General features: G+C 40.2%; 1 protein-coding gene across 5 annotated transcripts in view; it reads left to right on the top strand.

Annotated features, from left to right (window-relative positions):
- Positions 1-19,952, top strand: part of PTPRM (protein tyrosine phosphatase receptor type M) — an 810,424-nt gene that overhangs the window by 275,664 nt on the left and 514,808 nt on the right. For all 5 annotated transcript variants that reach the window (XM_053571260.1, XM_053571259.1, XM_053571258.1 and 2 more), the window contains exon 3: positions 11,529-11,800. In XM_053571260.1, the coding sequence (XP_053427235.1) occupies positions 11,529-11,800 (272 nt within the window). The remainder of the gene's footprint in view (positions 1-11,528; positions 11,801-19,952) is intronic.

Raw genomic sequence — 19,952 nt, 5'->3', positions numbered from 1 at the left:
TATTCTTTCTTAGAAAAACCAACAGTAAACTTTAACAAGATTTAGTGCATTAAGTCCTGGCACCATCTCCTCAACTGGTTTCTCTTCTCAGTTGAGTGAATTCTCAGGAGGACTTTCACTGTAGGTCATGAGACAAACTGATTTTTTTTTTCTTTGATGTCAGCTTTATACTTTTACCTGATGAACTTTTGGCATAAGGTATTCTTCTCATTAGTGACGTGAAATCCTTCAGAGTCATCGTCTGTGGATTTGGTTTCAGCTGTCACTGTAAGCCAGAGTTCATGCCACTGCAGTGAAGTCACTTTGCTGCCAGGGTGCAGTTTCTGACCAGTCAGAAAGCATTTATTGTTACCCATGTTTTGTTTGCGTAGTAAAGCCCAGGTAAATGATATATGCCTGTGAAACATCTTAGGTGTATTTATCAAGCGTATACACACCCACAGGGATATATGTTATCCCTAAAACTACCTAACTGATGTGCTGCCCCGTAAACTGCGGGGCAGCATAGTGCAGTGCTTAAGAGCAGAGACTCCTGAGCATGTTCGTCTGGGGTCTCATATCCCATCTCCTCCCCTTGCTGTTTGCATGATCTTGAGCAAGTGACTTAGCCCCTGTCCTTCTTAGGTTCCTCCTTGTCTGTAAGGATCAAAAGAGTTCATGTACAGAAAGTACTTGGAAAAAATGCCTGGCACATATTAAATATTATATAAATGTTAGTTATTATTGCTCCTCGTATTAATAGTTCATATAGTTATGTAATCGACTATAAAATTTATTCATGTTGAAGTGATTGTTAACATTTCTTGGTTTAGTGGTAAAAAGAAAGTGTTGCCCCAGGATTCTCTGTAATAATTGTATTTCTGCTACTGCCATTTTTTTTTATCATTTAGTAATTATTTATTGGTATTTGATGCTTTTTCTGATTCCTTAAATTCCAGACCGTTTGATAGTTTATACATTTGATATTGTAGCGTCAGTTTAACCCAGAGACCCATTTAGTTTCCACTGCTGACTAAGCATGTAGCATTTTGACAACTTTTTTCTGCTTTCTGCTCAGTGAAAATCCCTGGATGGCTCTTAATTTCTGGTCTAAGGAAACATCCTTAGGTTTCCTCTTCAGAATACAGGGAGAGCTCCATGAAAGATGTTGAAAGAACCCTTGGAGGATTTTGAACTATTTCAAGTGACAATGGATGGCTTGGCAAGCTCTCTGAGAGCAACACTAGCAGGTGTTTCCTATGCTGAACATGTCAAAGACCATGCACTTTTAAAATATTTAAGTTTACTCTGCATTTTATATAAAAGGTAACTGCCCAGATTCTTCTTAAAGCAAGCTATAGTTTAACTGTAGACTATCACCAGTTGCACATGTGGGGGAAAAAAAGATCTCTGAATTAACAGTAATTTGGGGAAAAAATAAGCAGAAGCTTATATTGTGATGGCTTGTGTCATTCTGAGATTAAGAACCAAAAAGAACCCATTTCTAAAGATGTCAATCAATAAAAACCTTGACGTATGGGAAATTAAGCAGCCTCTTAAGAACACTCTAAATAGTCTGCCTGTCACTGCTCAATTGTTGTACTTGTGGCTTATTTCCTGAGATACAGTCATCAGCGTCATCAGATAGCTAAAAGGTTGTGTTTGCTTTTCTCAGTGTTTGTTTTTTTACTTATAAATTATAAAGCTCACACCTCATATTTTCTAGCTAAGTCACTGAAGCAGTTTGTCTGGATGACACACTGTAATATAATTTAGTTCTCATTAAAGCTTCCCTTTTTCCCTTTTCTTATAAAAGGAGAGCACATTTCTTCTTTATGTGGAACCCCCAGGGTTTCTTGCTTTCCCCAAGAGCCTCTTCAAATGCTTCTTTGTCTCCTATGATAACTGTGTCTTCAAACTCCTTTTTAAAATTGGTTGACAGTCCTAAATCCACAGATTTTACAGGGATGTCAGGCCGTTAGTTATGTAAATGTTGGTGAACTTTAGTGGATCGGATGATTCTATGAATTTTTTTCTTTCTGTACTGAATATTAGAAACAATTTAAAATATGATATACAACTGAGATGTGAGATTCTTGCTCGAGGAATTAGTCCAAGTTTTGATTGATTGTAGTTCTCTAAATGCCCCAGTAGATAGTGGGTGGTCAGATGAATCCTACCAAGGCTGAAAGGACTAGTGAAGGGAAGGGAATGCGTTATAGTCAACTCAGTATTTTATTAATAATAATAATATAAATATTAATATAATAATATATTAATAATAAACAGCCATTCAGATGTGCTGTGAGTTACTAAATTGACAACTGAATTTCTTTTTGATATTTAATGTAAATGTCTTAAAGCAAGTGCCATGTGCACTTCTGGGGTGTGTAAGCCATGCTTACTATTAATTTTATGGTACCTGATTGATGTGAAATTTCCTCAAGGAGAAAAGGGTGGGCACTGTGTACCAAGTGGCCCATCCCAAGATGACCTCAGCTTCTGTCCCAGGAGGAAGTAAAGAAGTTGTGCGAGTCATTCCCAAGTTTGGCTTGGGGCTTCCCTGTGATTCAATGTTACTTCTTAGCCTTATTACTCTATTTTCTTTTTTTTTATTTTTTTTATTTTTGGCCGGGGCTGGGCTTGAACCCACCACCTCCGGCATATGGGACCGGCGCCCTACCCGTTGAGCCACAGGCGCCGCCCTTATTACTCTATTTTCACTAGCATATCAGGAATGTGGCAGAAATTAGCGCAGGTAGCAAATGATCTCGTTTAGTAATAGTTGAGAATCCACAAGGAGAAAAGAAGAGGTGAGAGCAGATAGAAAAGGAGGTATGCCATATTTTTTATTCATGTCGTATTCTCCAGAGGCTGAGAAACAAGTGTTTTATGACTGTACAAGGGTAGTTTTTTTTTGTTTTTTTGCAGTTTTTGAACCTGCCACCTCTGGCGTACAGGGCCGGCACCCTACTCCTTTGAGCCACAGGCGCCGCCATACAAGGGTGGATTTTTGAAAGGAGCATAGGAGAGGTTGTAGCTTAAGAAGAATGCCTGACATGGGGCCCGCAGGACATGGCCGTGGCTGTGGAGACCACCTTTTCATCAGACTGAAATGGTTGCTAATAAGCATTGTTAAAGTGGTGGCACCTCCCTGTGGAGGCTTCGTTCCCTTATGAGCTTTGCTTCCTGAGTTCATTTATTTCTCCACAAGCTTTCCTCTTCCCCATTTCAGGAGGTTTCTCATCAGGGAAGACATGGTTTTTAGGATGCTTAGACCACAAGATCAGTTCTTAAAGGACAAATTAAAAATAAAAAGCTTTCTCAAGGAAGAAGCAGAACCAAGTGGTTGGTTACTGGGGAGGGGTTGTGGGATCACTGGGCCTTAAAGCATCCGTGGGCTGGGAAGTCAATTGTGGGTAGTAGCCAGCAGTGACTCTGAGTTACACTATGAGTTACAGTCAAAATATTTGAAAAATATTGGTCTTAAAGCTTTGCCTTTGGAGCTTAAAGGTAAAAATTTTAAATTTTCTCTGGCTCTATCAGACACTCTCTAAGCTTCTTTAGTTGGTTCATTCTCCTCTCTGTTGCTTTGGGCTTTCACTATTGTGAGGATTTTGTTGCATTTAGTTATTTTTTTGAGACTGGTTCTTGCTCTGTGGCCCAGGCTGGAGTGCAGTGGCATGATCATAACTTCCTGCAACTTTGAACGCCTGGCCTCAAGTGATCTCCTGCTTTAGACTCCCAAGTAGCTAGGATTATAGGTATACACCACCATATTTAGCTTATATTTTTATTTTATATAGAGGAGTATAAAAAACAGGAGTCTGGCTGTGTCCCAGGCTGGTCTTGAGCTCCTGATCTCGAGTGATCCTCCTACCTGAGCCTCCCTGGCATGAGCCACCATGCCCAGCCTGTTATGAGGATTTAGTGAGATCAGGGATTCAGGGCACCTGGCCTATGCCCAGAGTGGCACGGGTTACCTCCCCGCCCTCTCCACTTCTCTGCCAACACAGGTGGTGGTTCCATAGGCCGTAACCTCCTGACCACGCCCCTTGCATCTTCTCCTTGCCTTGAAGCCAGTTCTTCTTTCTGGTTAGATGAGAGTCCTTGCAGCCTTCCATCCACCTCGGGCACGTTTGTCTTTTCTTTGTCCCCTGGCTTCCCTGCCCTCCTCCTCATTTCCTTCTGTGATCTTGTTTCCTATTTATAGAGTGTGGCTTTCATAACTATTACCTGGGGATTAGGAAACCAGAGATTTTCTTTTATGTTGTTTCTTTCTTTCAATTTCTTTCTTTGACTATTAAGGTAAACTCTTTATCTGAGTCCCCTGGATGCGGTACCCCTTTACTTTTTTACTTTTTAAAGCCTGTTCTGTGTAGTGTTTGGGTCAGCACTGGTCTGCGTGTTGGTTCACGACCAGCAAGGACTTTGAGAACAAGTCCAGAACATTTTTGTAGGAATTTGACAGGGTAATTTTAAGTTTGTTTCATCATTAATAACAAATTCAGGGCTTGAATATTATATCTCTTTTCATTTTTCTAGCAATTCATGTTTATTGTAACTTATATAAATTAATTTTTTTAAAACTGGTTTTTTATCATAGAATGAGAAGCACTGCTTAGAGAACTGAATTGGTATAACTGGTTATCTCTGAATAGGTCAGAAGAAGCACAAATAACCACGTAAACTAAAGTCAAGAGGCATACCCGCAGTGTGGGAACTTGTAAACATTTTATGTAGCTTTTGGGTCCTAAATCCACAAATCTGAAGGCATGGTCATACAAGAAAAAAGAAAAGAAAAAGACAAAACAGCCAAAGGGAGGGAAAGGCAAATGATCTGTATACATTTGCTAAAATTAGGAAGCTTACAAAGTCAATTTTATAATGCCTTTCAAGTTCATAAAATGCTACTTCTCTGTTAGCCCAAGTGTGGAATAACACAGAAAATTCTTCCTTCTGGATTATGGAAATGTCGCCCCCCCCATTTGCACAAAGTCTCTGAAATGAAGAAATTCATACAGTTTCCTAAACCATGTCAAATCTACAGTTTCTACCACACCAATGAAAAATTTAATGATGGGTTAGAAAGGAATAACTTATTCTGTGTACTCATTACTGTTGTCACAAACAATGATGGAAGATAGTCTCATCAAAAACATTTGCCAGTGGATATGGTTAGCTAAATTTAATTCACCCAAAGATTTGAGAACACGGACGTTGCATGTTATCATAAGAGAGTTTTCATTTTTGGAGAAACCAAAATAATTATTCCTGAAGGCTTCGAAGTCTGCCTCTACAGACTGCTCCCTTTGAAGCTGACTCCATCACACGAGCTCATTTCATTCGCCTGCAACATTATGTTCTCTACTTACACACTAGTGACTTAAGGGTGTTTTGTTATCTGAACACAACCAGAATTTCTATGCTAATTTGAATTGTGATTTCTTTTATTTATTTACCCAGTTGGAGTGCTTTTTGTAGGGAAAAAAATTGACGTAAGGAAGTAACTATAGAGGGAGACCCAATTACTTCTTGACAATGCCTTTCCTGGCAGTCAAAACAACGTGTAGAAGGTGAAAATTAAACATCCATCCATAATGGAATAGTATAAAAAACACTCTTAATAGTCTAAAATTGAAAATGAAAAAATGCTCATCATTGTTAACCATCAGAGAAATGCAAATCAAAACTACTTTGAGATATCTAACTCCAGTAAGATTACCCCATATCACAAAATCCCAAAACCAGAGATATTGGCACGAATGTGGAGAAAAGGGAACACTTCTGCACTGCTGGTGGGAATGCAAATTAATATGTTCCTTTTGGAAAGATGTTTGGAGAATACTTAAGAGATCTAAAAATAAATCTGCCTTTTGATCCTATAATTCCTCTACTAAGTATATATCCAGAAGACCAAAAATCGCACTATAACAAAGATATTTGTACCAGAATGTTTATTGCAGCTCAAATCATAATTGCTAAGTTGTGGAAAAAACTAAGTGCCCGTCGACTCAAGAATGGATTAATTGTGGTATTTGTACACCATGGAATATTATGCAGCTGTAAAGAAAGATGGAGACTTTACCTCCTTCATGTTTACATGGATGGAGCTGGAAAATATTCTTCTTAGCAAGGTATCCAAAGAATGGAAGAAAAAGTACCAATGAACTCAGCCCTAATATGAAACTAATTTATAGCTTTCATACGAAGGCTACAACCCAATCTCAGTACAAGAATATGGGGAAGGGGTCAAGGGAGGGGAAGGGACGGGGAGGTAGGGTGGAGGGAGGGCGATTGGTGGTCCACACCTAGGGTGGAAGGGTGCAGGTGAAGTTTACTAAATGTGGAGTATAAGTGTTTGAATGCAATAATTAAGAAAATACTATGAAGGCTATGTTAACCAGTTCGGTGAAAATATTTTAGACTGTATATGGAACCAGCACATTGTACCTCATGATTGCATTATTATACACAGCTATGATTTAATAAAAGTCTAAAATTGAATATAAATGCTTTGAATTATTTAATTCTTTAAACAATGGTTTGTGAGGTGACTTTACCTTCATAGCAGATAGGTGATAAATTCAACCAACTAGAAAACACCTCTTCCCTCCTTCCTGCTTTCTTTAATGCACTACTGTGACATAACCCACAGGGTCGGGGTTGCTAGACTTTGTTAAACATAAATGTTCACACTTTTTCCTGCAAACTCATCAGAAGACAGTAGGACAGTGCTACCAGGAACAGCTATACGGGGAGAAATGCCACCTTTTATACTTCAAAGTCCTGCTGGTCACACACTGAAATAAAGTTACCTTTCCCGTAAATGTGAGGGCAAGATTAAATGAGTTGAAGATGTTTTATTATTTCAATACCAATGTTGCTCTGTCATAAAGAAAGGAAATTAAAAAATCACCACTAAGGTAAATTAGAGGAGGATCGGAAGAGTTATGAGGTGAACAGTGTGTGTCTGTGGGGGGGAGATCAATGGTGAAGAAGTGCGTATAATCTAAAAAAGACGTGCATTTAGCTATGAGGAAGCAAAGTCATAATGAAAGTCACCTGCATTTGTTGAGCGAGCTTTGTCCCAAGTACCCTCATGTGTATGTGGTCATGACTAAGTGTGGGAGCTGCTTAGGAGCAACAATATGGAGACTCGGAAAAAAAAAAAATAAGGAGTCACTCAGGCATATACCCCAGGGCAGGGGTGGGGTATATGGCCTTCTTGGCCTTAAGTTCTATAGAACAAACCCTTTTATTTTTATTAATACTTTTTTATCCTGTTATATTTTTATTTTATTTTAAAAATGAACATGTTGACTCCGCGCCTGTGGCTCAAGCAGCTAAGGCGCCAGCCACATACACCTGCGCTGGCGGGTTCGAATCCAGCCTGGGTCGCCAAACAGCAATGACAGCTGCAACCAAAAACAGCTGGGCATTGTGGCAGGCACCTATGGTCCCAGCTACTTGGGATGTGGAGGCAGGATAATCGCTTGAGGCCTGGTAGTTGGAGGTTGCTGTGAGCTGTGATGCCACAGCACTCTACTCAGGGTGACAGCTTGAGGCTCTGTCTCAAAAAAAAAAGGAAAATTTTTTAAAGAATAAAGGATAAAACAAGTTTCAACAAAACAATCCTCTCAAATCGACTGGCACAATCAGAACATTAGTAAGTCAAAAGGGCTAAATTGACGGCTGCTGTGCTGATGATAGGTTTCTGATTTCCCCTGACTGGCTGCCCTATTGTAGGAGGCTGGTTGGTGAGAGTTTATGGGGGTCAAGTACACTGGTCTGTGATCAGCTTTTGAACAATAGTGCACTATGTTTCTGTTTGAAGTAGAATCTGTGAAGAGTTGCACAGCTCTACAGTAGTTTTTAATTCCGTCTGCTTAACAGCCCATCATATCAAAGAGGACCAAGGGAGATGCTGAAGGATGAAAACAGATTTTTAAGTGAAGATCGGGAATTACAATATTATTTTGTTTCTGCTATAGATAAGATGATTTGCTTGCTTTGTGATGCTACACTGTCAACATTAAAGAAATTCAGTGTTCCTCAGCATTGTAACAGTCGTAAGGACCAAAAATATTTTAAAATAGAGGGAGAGGTGTGAAAGGCTGTATTACAAAAATTAAAAGATGAAAAGCAAAAGCAAAGACAGTTCTTTCAGGCAGCAATAAGACCTGGAAATAATGCCGCCAAAGCAATTTATAAAGTAGCTGATATACTCAGGGAAAAAAGAGAAGCCATTCAGTGATGTAGAAATTGTGAAAGAGTAAATTGTTGAAGTTGTGTAATGCTTAGATCCCAATAAAGTTTCAAGTACAAACAGCTGCCTCCTTCAGGGTGCACCATAACCAACTGGCAGCGTGAATTAGCCTCCAACTTAACAGAGGAGCTTCATGGCGTACTTTGAAAGGAAAATGTACATTATTCAGTCACTTTGGATGGCTGAATCAAGCTATACTGCTGAGTTGGTGCAGATTTTCTACTTCATTTGGGTCATAGAAGATTTTCTTTGCTATGAAGAATTACTTTAGCTACTCTTGCTTTGAACAGAACACGAGGAATAGATATTTCATCTAACAATTGAGTTTGTAAATTCATCCTAGAAAAAGTGCTGCATACCTCATTGCTGGGTATTATTACAGTCACCTTTGAAGTGCTCTCCTTGCAAAGTTGTGCACCAGTACCAGCACCTAGTTTATCGTTCAGGGCAGTTTTGGAACTCTTTCTGGACTGCCCTGTTGCACCCAGAAACATACAGCCACAATAATGAATGCCACTCAGCAAGACATCACCACGGGGCCACATGATACTTGAGACTCTAATATATCAAGGTTATGAAAACTTACTGAGTTGTTTGTACAGTGTTGTCAATGTAAGCTCACAGTGGCAAGTTCAAGAACTTAATTGGCAGACCTTGTGTATGATGGCATCTCTGATAGTCATTCTAGACAAAGAGTACCAAAATTGCTTTTAAGGGTGGACTAGGCCCTGGCATGGGTGCATAGCTTCCCAAGCAGAGTACTTTGAAGGTGACTGTGATGATATTCAGCACTGAGGTATGTAGTACTTTTTCTAGGGTAAATTTGCAGACTTAATTGTCAGATCTTGTATATCTGAATTTCTCCTAGTTCTCAACAGGAAAAATGCCTGTGTATGCTCCGAAAGGTGATGGTAAGAACATTTTGTGTTGAAATGGAGCACAGTGGACTAAACATCAGAGATGGGCAATCTAGTTAGGAGAACAGTATTTTAGGAAACCCGGGTGATTCCCTGAACTGGCAGAAAGGTACCTGGTTTGCAGAAACATATGGAAAGAGACCCCTGTTTGAGCTTCCTCTAGGTGTGTTCCACGGAATGTGGACAAGGTGTCTTTTTGCCATCCTCTGTGTTTTACCATGCTGACCACCCATGGTTGCCCAAGTTTAACTGATGTGAACAAGTGAGAAAAACCATATTCTTGGCAGTGTGGCCATACTTGTAATATGAATCAGAGCTGCCTTCAAGGTCATGTCATGCCTCAGCCCCACCAGGGGGAATATACCTGGTAACTATTTTACAGATGACAAAGCCCCCAAATGATTGTGGAACAAATCAGCTTGTTTTATTAAAGCAGAAAAATACAATTGTCTCCTCACGTCTTAAACACCAAAGGCCTGCTTCAGATTTGTGATGGAGTTGGCCCGTCCTGCCTGTTTTGAAGCTTTGTTCACTTTGTAAACTGTAACTAACCCAAATAATTTCAATGATATTTTCTTTCTCTTCCCTCAGCTTTCTTAAATCACATTTAAGCGTCTTGCTACTGAAATATATGTTCCTGAGATAACCCTTCTCATGTGCCTGGGCTTTTCTATTTCCAGATGTGTAACATTCATCTCTTGAAAAATTGCTCTGTTTTAAAGTAGCTACTATAATTTTCTTTCACAGTCACGAAGAGGTTTGTTTTTCTCATATAGCTTCAAATAGCACATGAAGAAACGTGGGGTTATCGGATTGTGGCGTGATGAATAATGGGCTGGAAAGTCAGAGGCTCAAAGTTCTGGTTTTGCCACTAACTCATCCTAAAACCTGGATAAGCTGCTTCCTCATCTCTCTGTGACCTCCATTTGTAATTATTTTCTTTTATTAAGTCATATACACATAGATCATGAATACATTTATACATTAATGGGGTACATGTGTTGATTTTTTTAATACAATTTGGAGTGCTTACATCAAACTAATCAACTTTAATGGTGTTAAAACTAGCTCACCTGTGTAGAGGTGCTGTAAAGGTTACACCCATCATCAAACATACGGTAATATTGATCCTTTAACAATAGCCTATTAATATGGAAAGGTTATCTACATTTGTATCATTTATTTGGTCATTACAGTAGTTCTTCTGGAAAGGTGGTGTTCCTGTTTTGCTGTTTAGGAAATCCTGGCATGTGAACAAGATACAAATTCTCATATTCTGTATATATGTTTATGGAACACAAGTTTGCAGAAGCAGACTTTGAACATTGTGATTCCCAGTGAGGCAACCTCACCTGGAGGGATTTTTTTTTTTCTTTTAAACTCCTGGTGTAGGCGTACTTCCTCATTGGAATTTCAATACATTTTCTTTTCTGCTAAAGGGGACTTATGATAACCTATTTTTCCTTTGACCTTAGTACATTTCACTTTTACCTTTTTTTATGTGAAATATAAAATTTATGTAGTTTTTTAAAATTGCTGTTTCTATTGACCTTAGGCATGAGGCGGGCTCAAGAGTCAGGGTATCTAGAAAGCTTGAATCTGCCTGGAAACTCTCCAGCACTCGTGTGTGGGTTGTGGGTCTTGTGAGAAATGATTATCCTCTGCTTGGGGCAGTGATTGCATCAATGTCAGTAGTCACCTTGTGGGGAAAACCAGTGCCCCCACTGTCAAGGGGAAGTCTATTGTTCTGGCAGTGAGAAGGGGGGACTAGTGCCCAGCTGCAAGAAGGTCCATATTGCACTGCCTGATGGAGCATCCCAGGCTGTGTAAGATTCCACAGACCAGATTGCTCTGTTGTCTTTCTCTGAAATGTGCCAAGCACTTACCAGCTGGTGCTGTCCAGTAGAACTTCTGCTGGGTGGAGGGATTCTGTGGTGCCATCGAATGTGGTGGGGACTCATCACATATGACCACTGAGCACTTGTAATGTGGCTGGTGTGACTGAGGATCAGAATATTTAATATGAGGAAGTTTTAGTTAATTAATTTTCACTTACATAACCATATATGGCTAATGACTACAACCAGATTTAATCAGGGCAGGTCTACCGACATAAAGCTACATTTGTATTATTTAGGAGACAAATTGCAGTCACAGACAGGAAATTTTCCATTCATCGATTCTTGAGAACATTCTGGTAGTGGTCGGAGGGGGAGGAAGTATCTGCAAAAGGTTTAGAAATGGCAGTTTAAATAACTTACGTAGAATTGCAGTGGCAAACCCACCTAACCTATTGTGGCTTTTCAGAGATAACCATAAAGTAATGTCTGGGGTTGTGACCAGCCTTTGGTTTTGTTTTGCAGGTTCGTTTATGCTGGTAAATGCATCGGGGAGACCTGAGGGGCAGAGAGCCCACCTCCTGTTACCCCAACTTAAAGAAAATGACACACACTGCATCGATTTTCACTATTTTGTATCCAGCAGGAGTAATTCTGCTCCTGGGTTACTCAATGTCTACGTGAGGGTCAATAATGGGCCTTTGGGGAATCCTATCTGGAATATCTCTGGAGATCCTACACGTACATGGAACTGGGCAGAACTGGCCATCAGTACCTTCTGGCCTAACTTTTATCAGGTATGCATTTTTCTTTTCATACTATGCTTTCAAGAATTCTTTAGTTTTTAAAAATATGAATTTATTATATTAGTATAATCAGAGAGAGTATAAGAAATGTTGGTATTATATCATACAGAAATCTATACTATTTCATAAGGAATGTCTCAAGTCTTTGTGAAATTAGTAAAAAAAAAAAAAAAAGACTTGAAATTAGTTGATGCCTCACATGTATTGTTTTAGGAAAATAAAAGCAATAACCTACAGCAGGGCAAGCAGGGCTGTCTTCAAGGGTATTTTACTTTCTGTATTAATTAAGCCACATCTGACCCAGGGAGACACAGAACTTGAGTCTGAAAGAAGATGTCTCTTCTGTAAATGGGTCTCAGGAGTCAATGAGTCATTAAGAGGTGAGCACTTGTGGAGATGAGCTTCCAATGTGCAGGTTTCTGCTTCTACCCACGTAAGCAATAGGAAGGAAATGCCAGCGTAGACTGAGTCCTTGTAACAGAGGGTCTGCTGCGAGATCTGTCCTGCTGTTTTGGAGGATCTTTGAGCCCCATAATATTCACTTTGAGTTCCTACTGGAAGTAACTGAGGGGCAGAGGCCCAGCGGCAGTTAAGAAGTGCTGCACCTGCAACCCTGATGTCACAGTCCTCCACCCTTCTGATGGGATGCCTGAACACCAGAGGATCCCGATTGGGATCAAAGGTGGGAAATTAAAACAGTGGACATTGGGGGAGCTTTTCTTTTTGTCCGCAGCACTTTTAAAAAATAGCTTGACACTGGTAATACTCAATTACTTTCCAGCTAAGAGGAGGCATGAAAGGGATGGTGATATTTTGCCTTTCTCTTTCTTTTTCTTTTCTTTTCTTTTTTTTTTTGAGACAGAGTCTCACTGTGTCGCCCTGGGTAGAGCACCATGGCATCATAGCTCGCAGCAACCCCAAACTCATGGGCTCAAGGGATCCTCATGCCTCAGCTACCTGGGTAGGTGGGACTACAGGTACTCACCACAATGCCTGGCTAAGTTTTCTATTTTTAGTAAAGATAGGGTCTTGCTCTTTCTCAGGCTGGTCTCGAATTTCTGAGCCCAAGCAGTCCACCCACCTCACCTTCCAGAGTTGCCTTCCTCTTCCTTAATTCCTTTGGCCCACGAAGGAGCCAACTCGAATGTGCGTCTAAGATCATTTTTCATGTTTAATTTAGGTGGTTGGCTAAACTGGGTATTTCAATAGCTGCTTGTCTTCAGAATAGGTGTGAATGGCATTCAATAATCTATTTGTCAGTTCTGGTGCTTATTGGTTAAGATCTATTAATCCCGATTTCTTTATCCCTGGAATGGCTAAAAATTCCTTGTTTAATTTATCTTTGTACCTACAACAATTTCTGGTATTTAATGAGTGACAAATGTTTTTTGAATGGAAGTGAAGAGATAACAAAAAGCTCTATGAGTACACATGTAAATTGTTAAAATCTTTTAGATATACTTTGGCCATAAGTTTTAAAAGTGTTAAAAACTTAAGATACATCTAAATTAGCAGTCTGCTATTAGAAATGTATCCTAAAGAAGTAATGAGAGTGATTGTAAATAATTAACTACAAGGATATTAATAGAAGCTTATTTATAATAAAGAAAAATCAGAAACAGTAATTTTCCAACAATATGGGCTTTGTTAATATATGCTATCTCAAAACCAAAACTCATTTTGTAGCTGTTAAGAATAATGTTGTAGAAGACAATTCAATGATGTATTTAAACTTACGTTTTCAAATGGATGAAACAGATATAAAGGAGTATGTTAAATTCCACTTTTAAATTAAAAATATGTGACGAAAACTAAAATATATTCTGAAATTAATGCACAAAATTTGGTATTTCTGTAGGTATTGGGATACCTACCCCGTAAAAGGTGATTTTTTTTCTTTTGCCGTCTGTCATAGTCTCAGTTTTCCTTTTCCTAATGCACATGTACTATTTTTATTTATAAATCAGAAAGAAGTAAAAAATTAGTTTTTCCTCCAGAAGGAAAATACTCTATTTAACAAATCCTCTTTTTATATGTATAAATGTACTAGTAACCAATCAGTAGTTTAATTTAAAAATAGGACCTTGGGGGTAGAGTTTCCTCTCCCTAGGATTAGAAAGCCAGCAGGGAAGTGGGTTTGGTGGGGCTGGGCTTCAAAAGGTTTTTATGTGGTGATGGGGGCTAAGTAAATGAATGGGATTAAAAGATTTTTTTTTTTTTTTTGCCAGGCGTGATACCCCATGCCTGTAATCCTCGCACTCTGGGTGGACAGGGCAGGAAGATTCCCTAAGGTCAGGCATTGGAGACAAGCCTGAGCAAAAGCAAGACCCCATCTCTACTAAAAATAGAAAAACTAGCCTGACATTGTGGCAGATGCCTATAGTCCCAGCTACTCAGGAGGCTGAGGCATGAGGATTGCCTGATCCCAAGAGTTTGAGGTTGTGTGAGCTATGATGATACCAGTGCTCTCGTGCCAGGGCAACAAAGCAAGACCCTGTCCCTTAACAACAAAAAAAACTTCTTTTGGAGACCTTCCCAGAATAGGGAAGGCAGAGATCTGGAATGTTTCCATTGCCCAGTGAGGACCTACTCTAGGCTCTTCCTCAGCCTCCAGGAGTCTCCTAGACTGGGCCAGAGGCCCTGCTCTGCTCCTCTCTGTGCTGGTGTTCTGCTCTTGGGCCTTAGCAATGCTCAATCAGAATCTCCAGAGTGAGCTTTCGTGAGACTCTTCACAGCTTCTAGAGTCACAAGGCACTGGTTTAGCACAAAACTGGCTACCGTCAGATCTGGAATTTCTGTTTTCCAAGTATATACCTAGCTCAGAGAGTTAGGGGCCTGAGAAGAATGTTTTGCTTTATAAACAGTCTTGGGAGATCAGACTTCAAAAAGGAATTACCAAACTACACAGAAAGTAGGATGGTCCTCTATATAGGACCATTGTCATTCTTAATCAAGTCTTACTTTCTTGAGCACCTTTGATAAAATTTTTACCATCCCAGTTGTCAACCTCTGTCCTAACCCTTAAGCCCCCCTTTACTTTCCACTGTGATTTACCAAAATTAAATCAAAGCTGTACTTCCAAAGCTTTTTTATTTACTTTAAATTTTATTCCTTCATTTGTGTTTTAGTCTGCTGCGCTATAGTAACATAATACCATAGACTTAGATAAATAGGTATTTACCTATTTATTTAAATCTATTTACCTATTTAATAGACGTGAAATAGAAGGAAATATCTACCTTAGACCTTACTAAATAGGTTTTAAACCTATTTAAACGTAGGCTTAAATAGCAGAAATAACACTTATTTCTCATACTTTTGGAGTTTGGGAAGTCTGAGATGGGGTTGCCTGCATAGTTGGATTCTGGTAAAAGTTCTTTTCCGGGTTTGCTTATGACCATCACCTCACATGGCGGAGGGTGGGGCAGTGTGGAGTGGGGTGGTGGTGAAGGCATGCTGCTGCTTTTCTTATAAGGGCACTAATAATCTGTTTGGGTTTTTTTGAGACAGAGTCTTAAGCTGTGGTGGCGTCACAGCTCACAGCAACCTCAAACTCTTGGGCTTAAGCGATTCTCTTGCCTCAGCCTCCCAAATAGCTGGGATTACAAGCACCTGCCACAATGCCCCAGTTATTACGGGCACTGATCTTATCACAAGGGCTCCATCCCTTATGGCCTTATCACCTCTCAAATGCCCCACCTCCTAACATCCTGATATTGGGGAGGATTAGGGTTTCAATATGAATTTTGGGGGACCCACAAACAGTCAGATCATAGTACTTATTGATTCATTAGGCACAGCCTCATATTTTGAATTTAAAGATGGATGTGTAGAGATTCTTTAATTCCGTCTTGCTAAGTTTTTAAGAACCTGCTGATCAACATCTGTAAAGGGCATAGATCTACTGAAAAACCAGTTGTTCGTGTGATTCCTACGCACTGCAGCCAAACATTAGCCTTTGAAATTGTAAGGGCAGAGTTAGGGGGTTTTCCCTCCCCTCTTCCATCCCCTTTATCTGCTGGGCAGTAAACGCACTGAAGTCATCATCCTACTAGCTACATAAGGTCTTGAGTAAAGGGCACCTTGTAGATGCTATAAGAGGGATGTCAGCAGGAAGAGTCCCAAACACATAAAATCACCATATAAAACCTGAAAGATGTTTCCCAGTTGGGATGAAAAGGACAAGTTGTGTTAATAGATGTGAAATAACAGGAAAACACCTACCACATCCTACTTCTACTCTTCCCTAAGGCGTTAGCATAACTGGAGATGGTCATTAAAAAACACAAAAATGCCAGAACTGTAAGTTGGCAGGTTCTGCCAGGGGCATGGTTTCCTTGGGCTGCAGGTGCAGCCCCCTGCCCATGGGGCAGCACATGCTCGCCAAGGAGATGGTGTTGTATCCTGATGCTCTCAGGAATCGGAATTACATAAAAGCCCGTCCACTTTTGATGTGATTTCCCATACAGATTACTTTACAAGGAGTTCTGTACTGGCTGGAAGATGTGACTCCAGTTTGTGATTATTATTTTTTTAGTTTGAAAATATAAAAAAATATTTTTCTGGTATTACGTGTTCACACATGCATGTATATATATTATTGTCTTTTTTGAACATGGTACCTAAAAATCAATATCCAAATGGTATATTCTTAGGATACAGATAGGCTGTTCCTGGGCCTGAAAGGTGAAGACAAGGTCAAGGGACATGGGTATCTAAAGGGGGTGGTGGCCTTGAGAAACCGTCCTGCAGGGCACAAGTGTCAGCTTCCCCTAGACATCACCTCTATACTATTACTTAGGTCACAAGATACATTATAGAGATCTAAAAAGTAAGCTCAACGTATACTGGAAACATTAGCATATGATAATACTTTTCTATAAGGTAGTTTTTATACTAGTAAGTACTTTTGATGTAACTTAAGATCAATAAATGAACTCTTTTAAAGGAATTTCTTATTATAAATTGCTTGAAAATAGCATCAAAGAACATACACTTTGGTTGAGAAAGAACTGGATTTGCGTATCAGCCCTGCCTGCTTACAAGCTTGGGCACATAATCTGAATGTCACGGGCCTCACTTTCCTGAGTCACACTGTGTATTCCCGACTCTGCCTGATCTTACTGTCCAAGCCCTTTATAAGCCTCACTTTCCTAATTATGGGGCTGCATGTAAGGACTGCATGGGGTGTGAAATGGAAGGAAAAGTGCATTTGGGACGTGCTGGTCTCTCTAGATGGTGGCGGTTTGTTTAGCCACCGTTAAGATTATGAAGATTTATGGAGGACAGTATAAAGGGAGCCAGCTGAGTGCTTTGTTCCTGCTAACTTACAGTCCTAAATGTGGTTAGCGGAATGTCAAAAGGTGTTAAATGAAAAAGAGTTTCAAGAACAAATCCTTTTGTGTAACATTGGCTAAGACAAAGTAAAGTGAGTTCCTTTCTTTCAGAACATCCCAGAACTGCTGTCACACAGAGGTGCAGGGTGAGGGGGCACAGCATTCACCTGCCCTGCACTTGTTTGATGATGTCTTTAGCAATAAGCGTGCTGTGTGGGGCTCTGTAGGTCCCTGTTTCCCGTTACCTCCTGGGCCTTTGTCAAGAATGTTCCATCTCACTTAGTTTTGGCTGCAAAATATGGAGGCATATTTTATGTTGGTCAGAATCAGAGCTTTGCAGTTGGAGATTCAGTCAGACTAGAGCAACTGTCCTGACTTTTGGTAAACATAGTAGGTCGTCTTGCACATCTCCTCTCTTCATAGTCTTTCCCTTGGCGTTAACATTCTTCTTTAGAAATTCCTGCAGTTTTGAGAAGTTCCTTAGTGAAGTGTTCTTGCCACTAGTCCTTTTATGTAGCTTTTACGATTTATGGTAGACTGGTGTTACAGGTACACTTCACAACAGTAACCTGCATGGGATATAGCTAACTGCAGGTTAATTGATGTTCATTAAAACATAAATTGTCAAGTATTTGGTGATTAACAGACATTTAGTTTCTTAATTAATATTTGTCCTAATTGCTGCTACTTAGTCCTGCCCTTCTGTGGTTTGGAACAGCAGGGAAGCACAGACCCCCTGCCCTCCTCAGGGCACCTGCTGCCTTTGATTTAGACATTGACTTCCTGCCGTTTGAAGAATAATATTTTCCTTTCAAACTCACCCTCTTGCTTTATTGTGATGAAAAAACAAAAACAAAAAAGAACTTGGCTTTGATTCTGTCTCCCCCTCTTCTTTCCTCTCTCCTGTCCTATACCCCTGAAGCAAAGGAGCCAGGATCGATTACTCTGGGCTTTACTGGCACATGCACCCACAGGAGCCAGGATCGATTTCTCTGGGCTCTACCCGCTCATGCACCCACAGGAGCCAGGATCGATTACTCTGGGCTCTACTGGCACATGCACCCACAGGAGCCAGGATCGATTACTCTGGGCTCTACTGGCACATGCACCCACAGGAGCCAGGATCGATTACTCTGGGCTCTACTGGCACATGCACCCACAGGAGCCAGGATCGATTTCTCTGGGCTCTACCCGCTCATGCACCCACAGAAGACTCTGGAATCTCACCTGCCCAGCCTTTTCCCCTGCTTTTGGAAGACAGTGATTCAGAGATTCAGAGTCCAGCCAGAGGCCATGGAGGGAGTGGTCTTTAATATAAATGTTTACTTTGGCAATAAAAGAATGCACAGGTAGCCTGGGCCTCTCCATGTGAAGGGTGAGGATGGGGATGGTGGATGGGGCCTCTTTAAAACAAATTCCTTAGACACGCTGAGGAGTCCTGGGAGCTATGATGGGTGGATTCCAGCAGGGCCCTGCTCTGAATTCTTTGTGTGTCAGTGACACAGAGGAGCTTGTACTTTGGGAGGTGGGGAGGCAAACCGGTATTTATTCTTAGTGGATCTCACCTCTTTCTTGTAGATGAGGAGATAAGGGAATAAGAGTGACTTGATCTTGCTCATCTCTTCCCTTTTACTACAGCCTTCGTTCCCTGCACTGCTGCCTCAGCACCTGTTTCTCTGCAGTGTTTGGGTCCAGTCTTCTCCCTTTACTAGGAAGCCACGTAAAGCCACAGCTAAGTGACAGCAGGCTCACATGCCTTTGCTGCTCAGAGATGGTATTTCAGAGCTGCATCAGTGGGTGTTTTCCAGATTGTGTCCCACAAACCCAGGAGGCATTACTTGAACAAACAGGAAGGAGCCCTGATTTAGACAAAGTCAAACAGATTCAGTTCTGCAGGCCTTTTCGGAGCCTAAGTATGTTTTTGAATCTCCAGGATGGAAACATGGCAAGTGTGGGTGCTCCGTTGGAGTCTGGGCATCAGTTTTTGCGTAGTAGTTCTTGAATTTAGTCTTCCTTGAAGTACACTTGGGAGATACTAATTCAGTTGGTACTAATTCTTGACTATGGCCCTTATTCTAAGTGCAGGACAATCAATTGCTTCATGGCTCTAGACAACATAAGGAATTTCCTGCTGTTTCAGGCAGGAAAGCTGGTCTTAGCAGTTTCCCTAAACTCTGCATTTTGTGTTTAAAAAGACAAACAATATGTTTTGAGAAACCACTGAGGACACACTAGGTTGTCACTTTAACATGGACTTAGAGCTGTGTTAGGTAGTGGAACAATTTGTGTGATGCTCTTTTATTCTCCAAAATCATACTTTTATTTTTTTTTAAATCTTACCACCTCTCTAAATTTCATTCTTAACTTACTATTTGAGGATCAAGGGTAAGCTCGTCTTCTCCTATTGACATGCCAGCCTGTCTCTTTGAACTTCAAAGCTGTGTTTTCCCCTCTACCTTTGTTTTGGTCCACATTCTGTTTTATAGAATCAGTATATGGGCAAAAGTGAGGGTAGTCATGTTTATTGGTAGGAAAAACAGGAAGTCATTTGAGAATTATTAAGCTCTAATAATTAGCTCCATTACATATTTTGCTGTCCTTTCAGAGTCATTACCTTTTTAAAAGTAAGATTTTAAGGCTATGTTAAGCAGTTTAATGTAAGGATTCCAAATTGTATATAAAATCAGCGCATTGTACCCCATAAATGCATTAATGTGTACAGCTATGATTTAAATATATATATACCATATATATAAATAATAAAATAAAAGTAGGATTTTATTTTCTGATAACTTGTCTATATAAAC

The sequence above is a fragment of the Nycticebus coucang genome, chromosome 19 (genome assembly GCF_027406575.1).
Source record: "Nycticebus coucang isolate mNycCou1 chromosome 19, mNycCou1.pri, whole genome shotgun sequence".
In the NCBI taxonomy this organism is placed as follows: Eukaryota; Metazoa; Chordata; class Mammalia; order Primates; family Lorisidae; genus Nycticebus; species Nycticebus coucang.
This window is presented reverse-complemented; position numbering and strand designations above follow the sequence as displayed.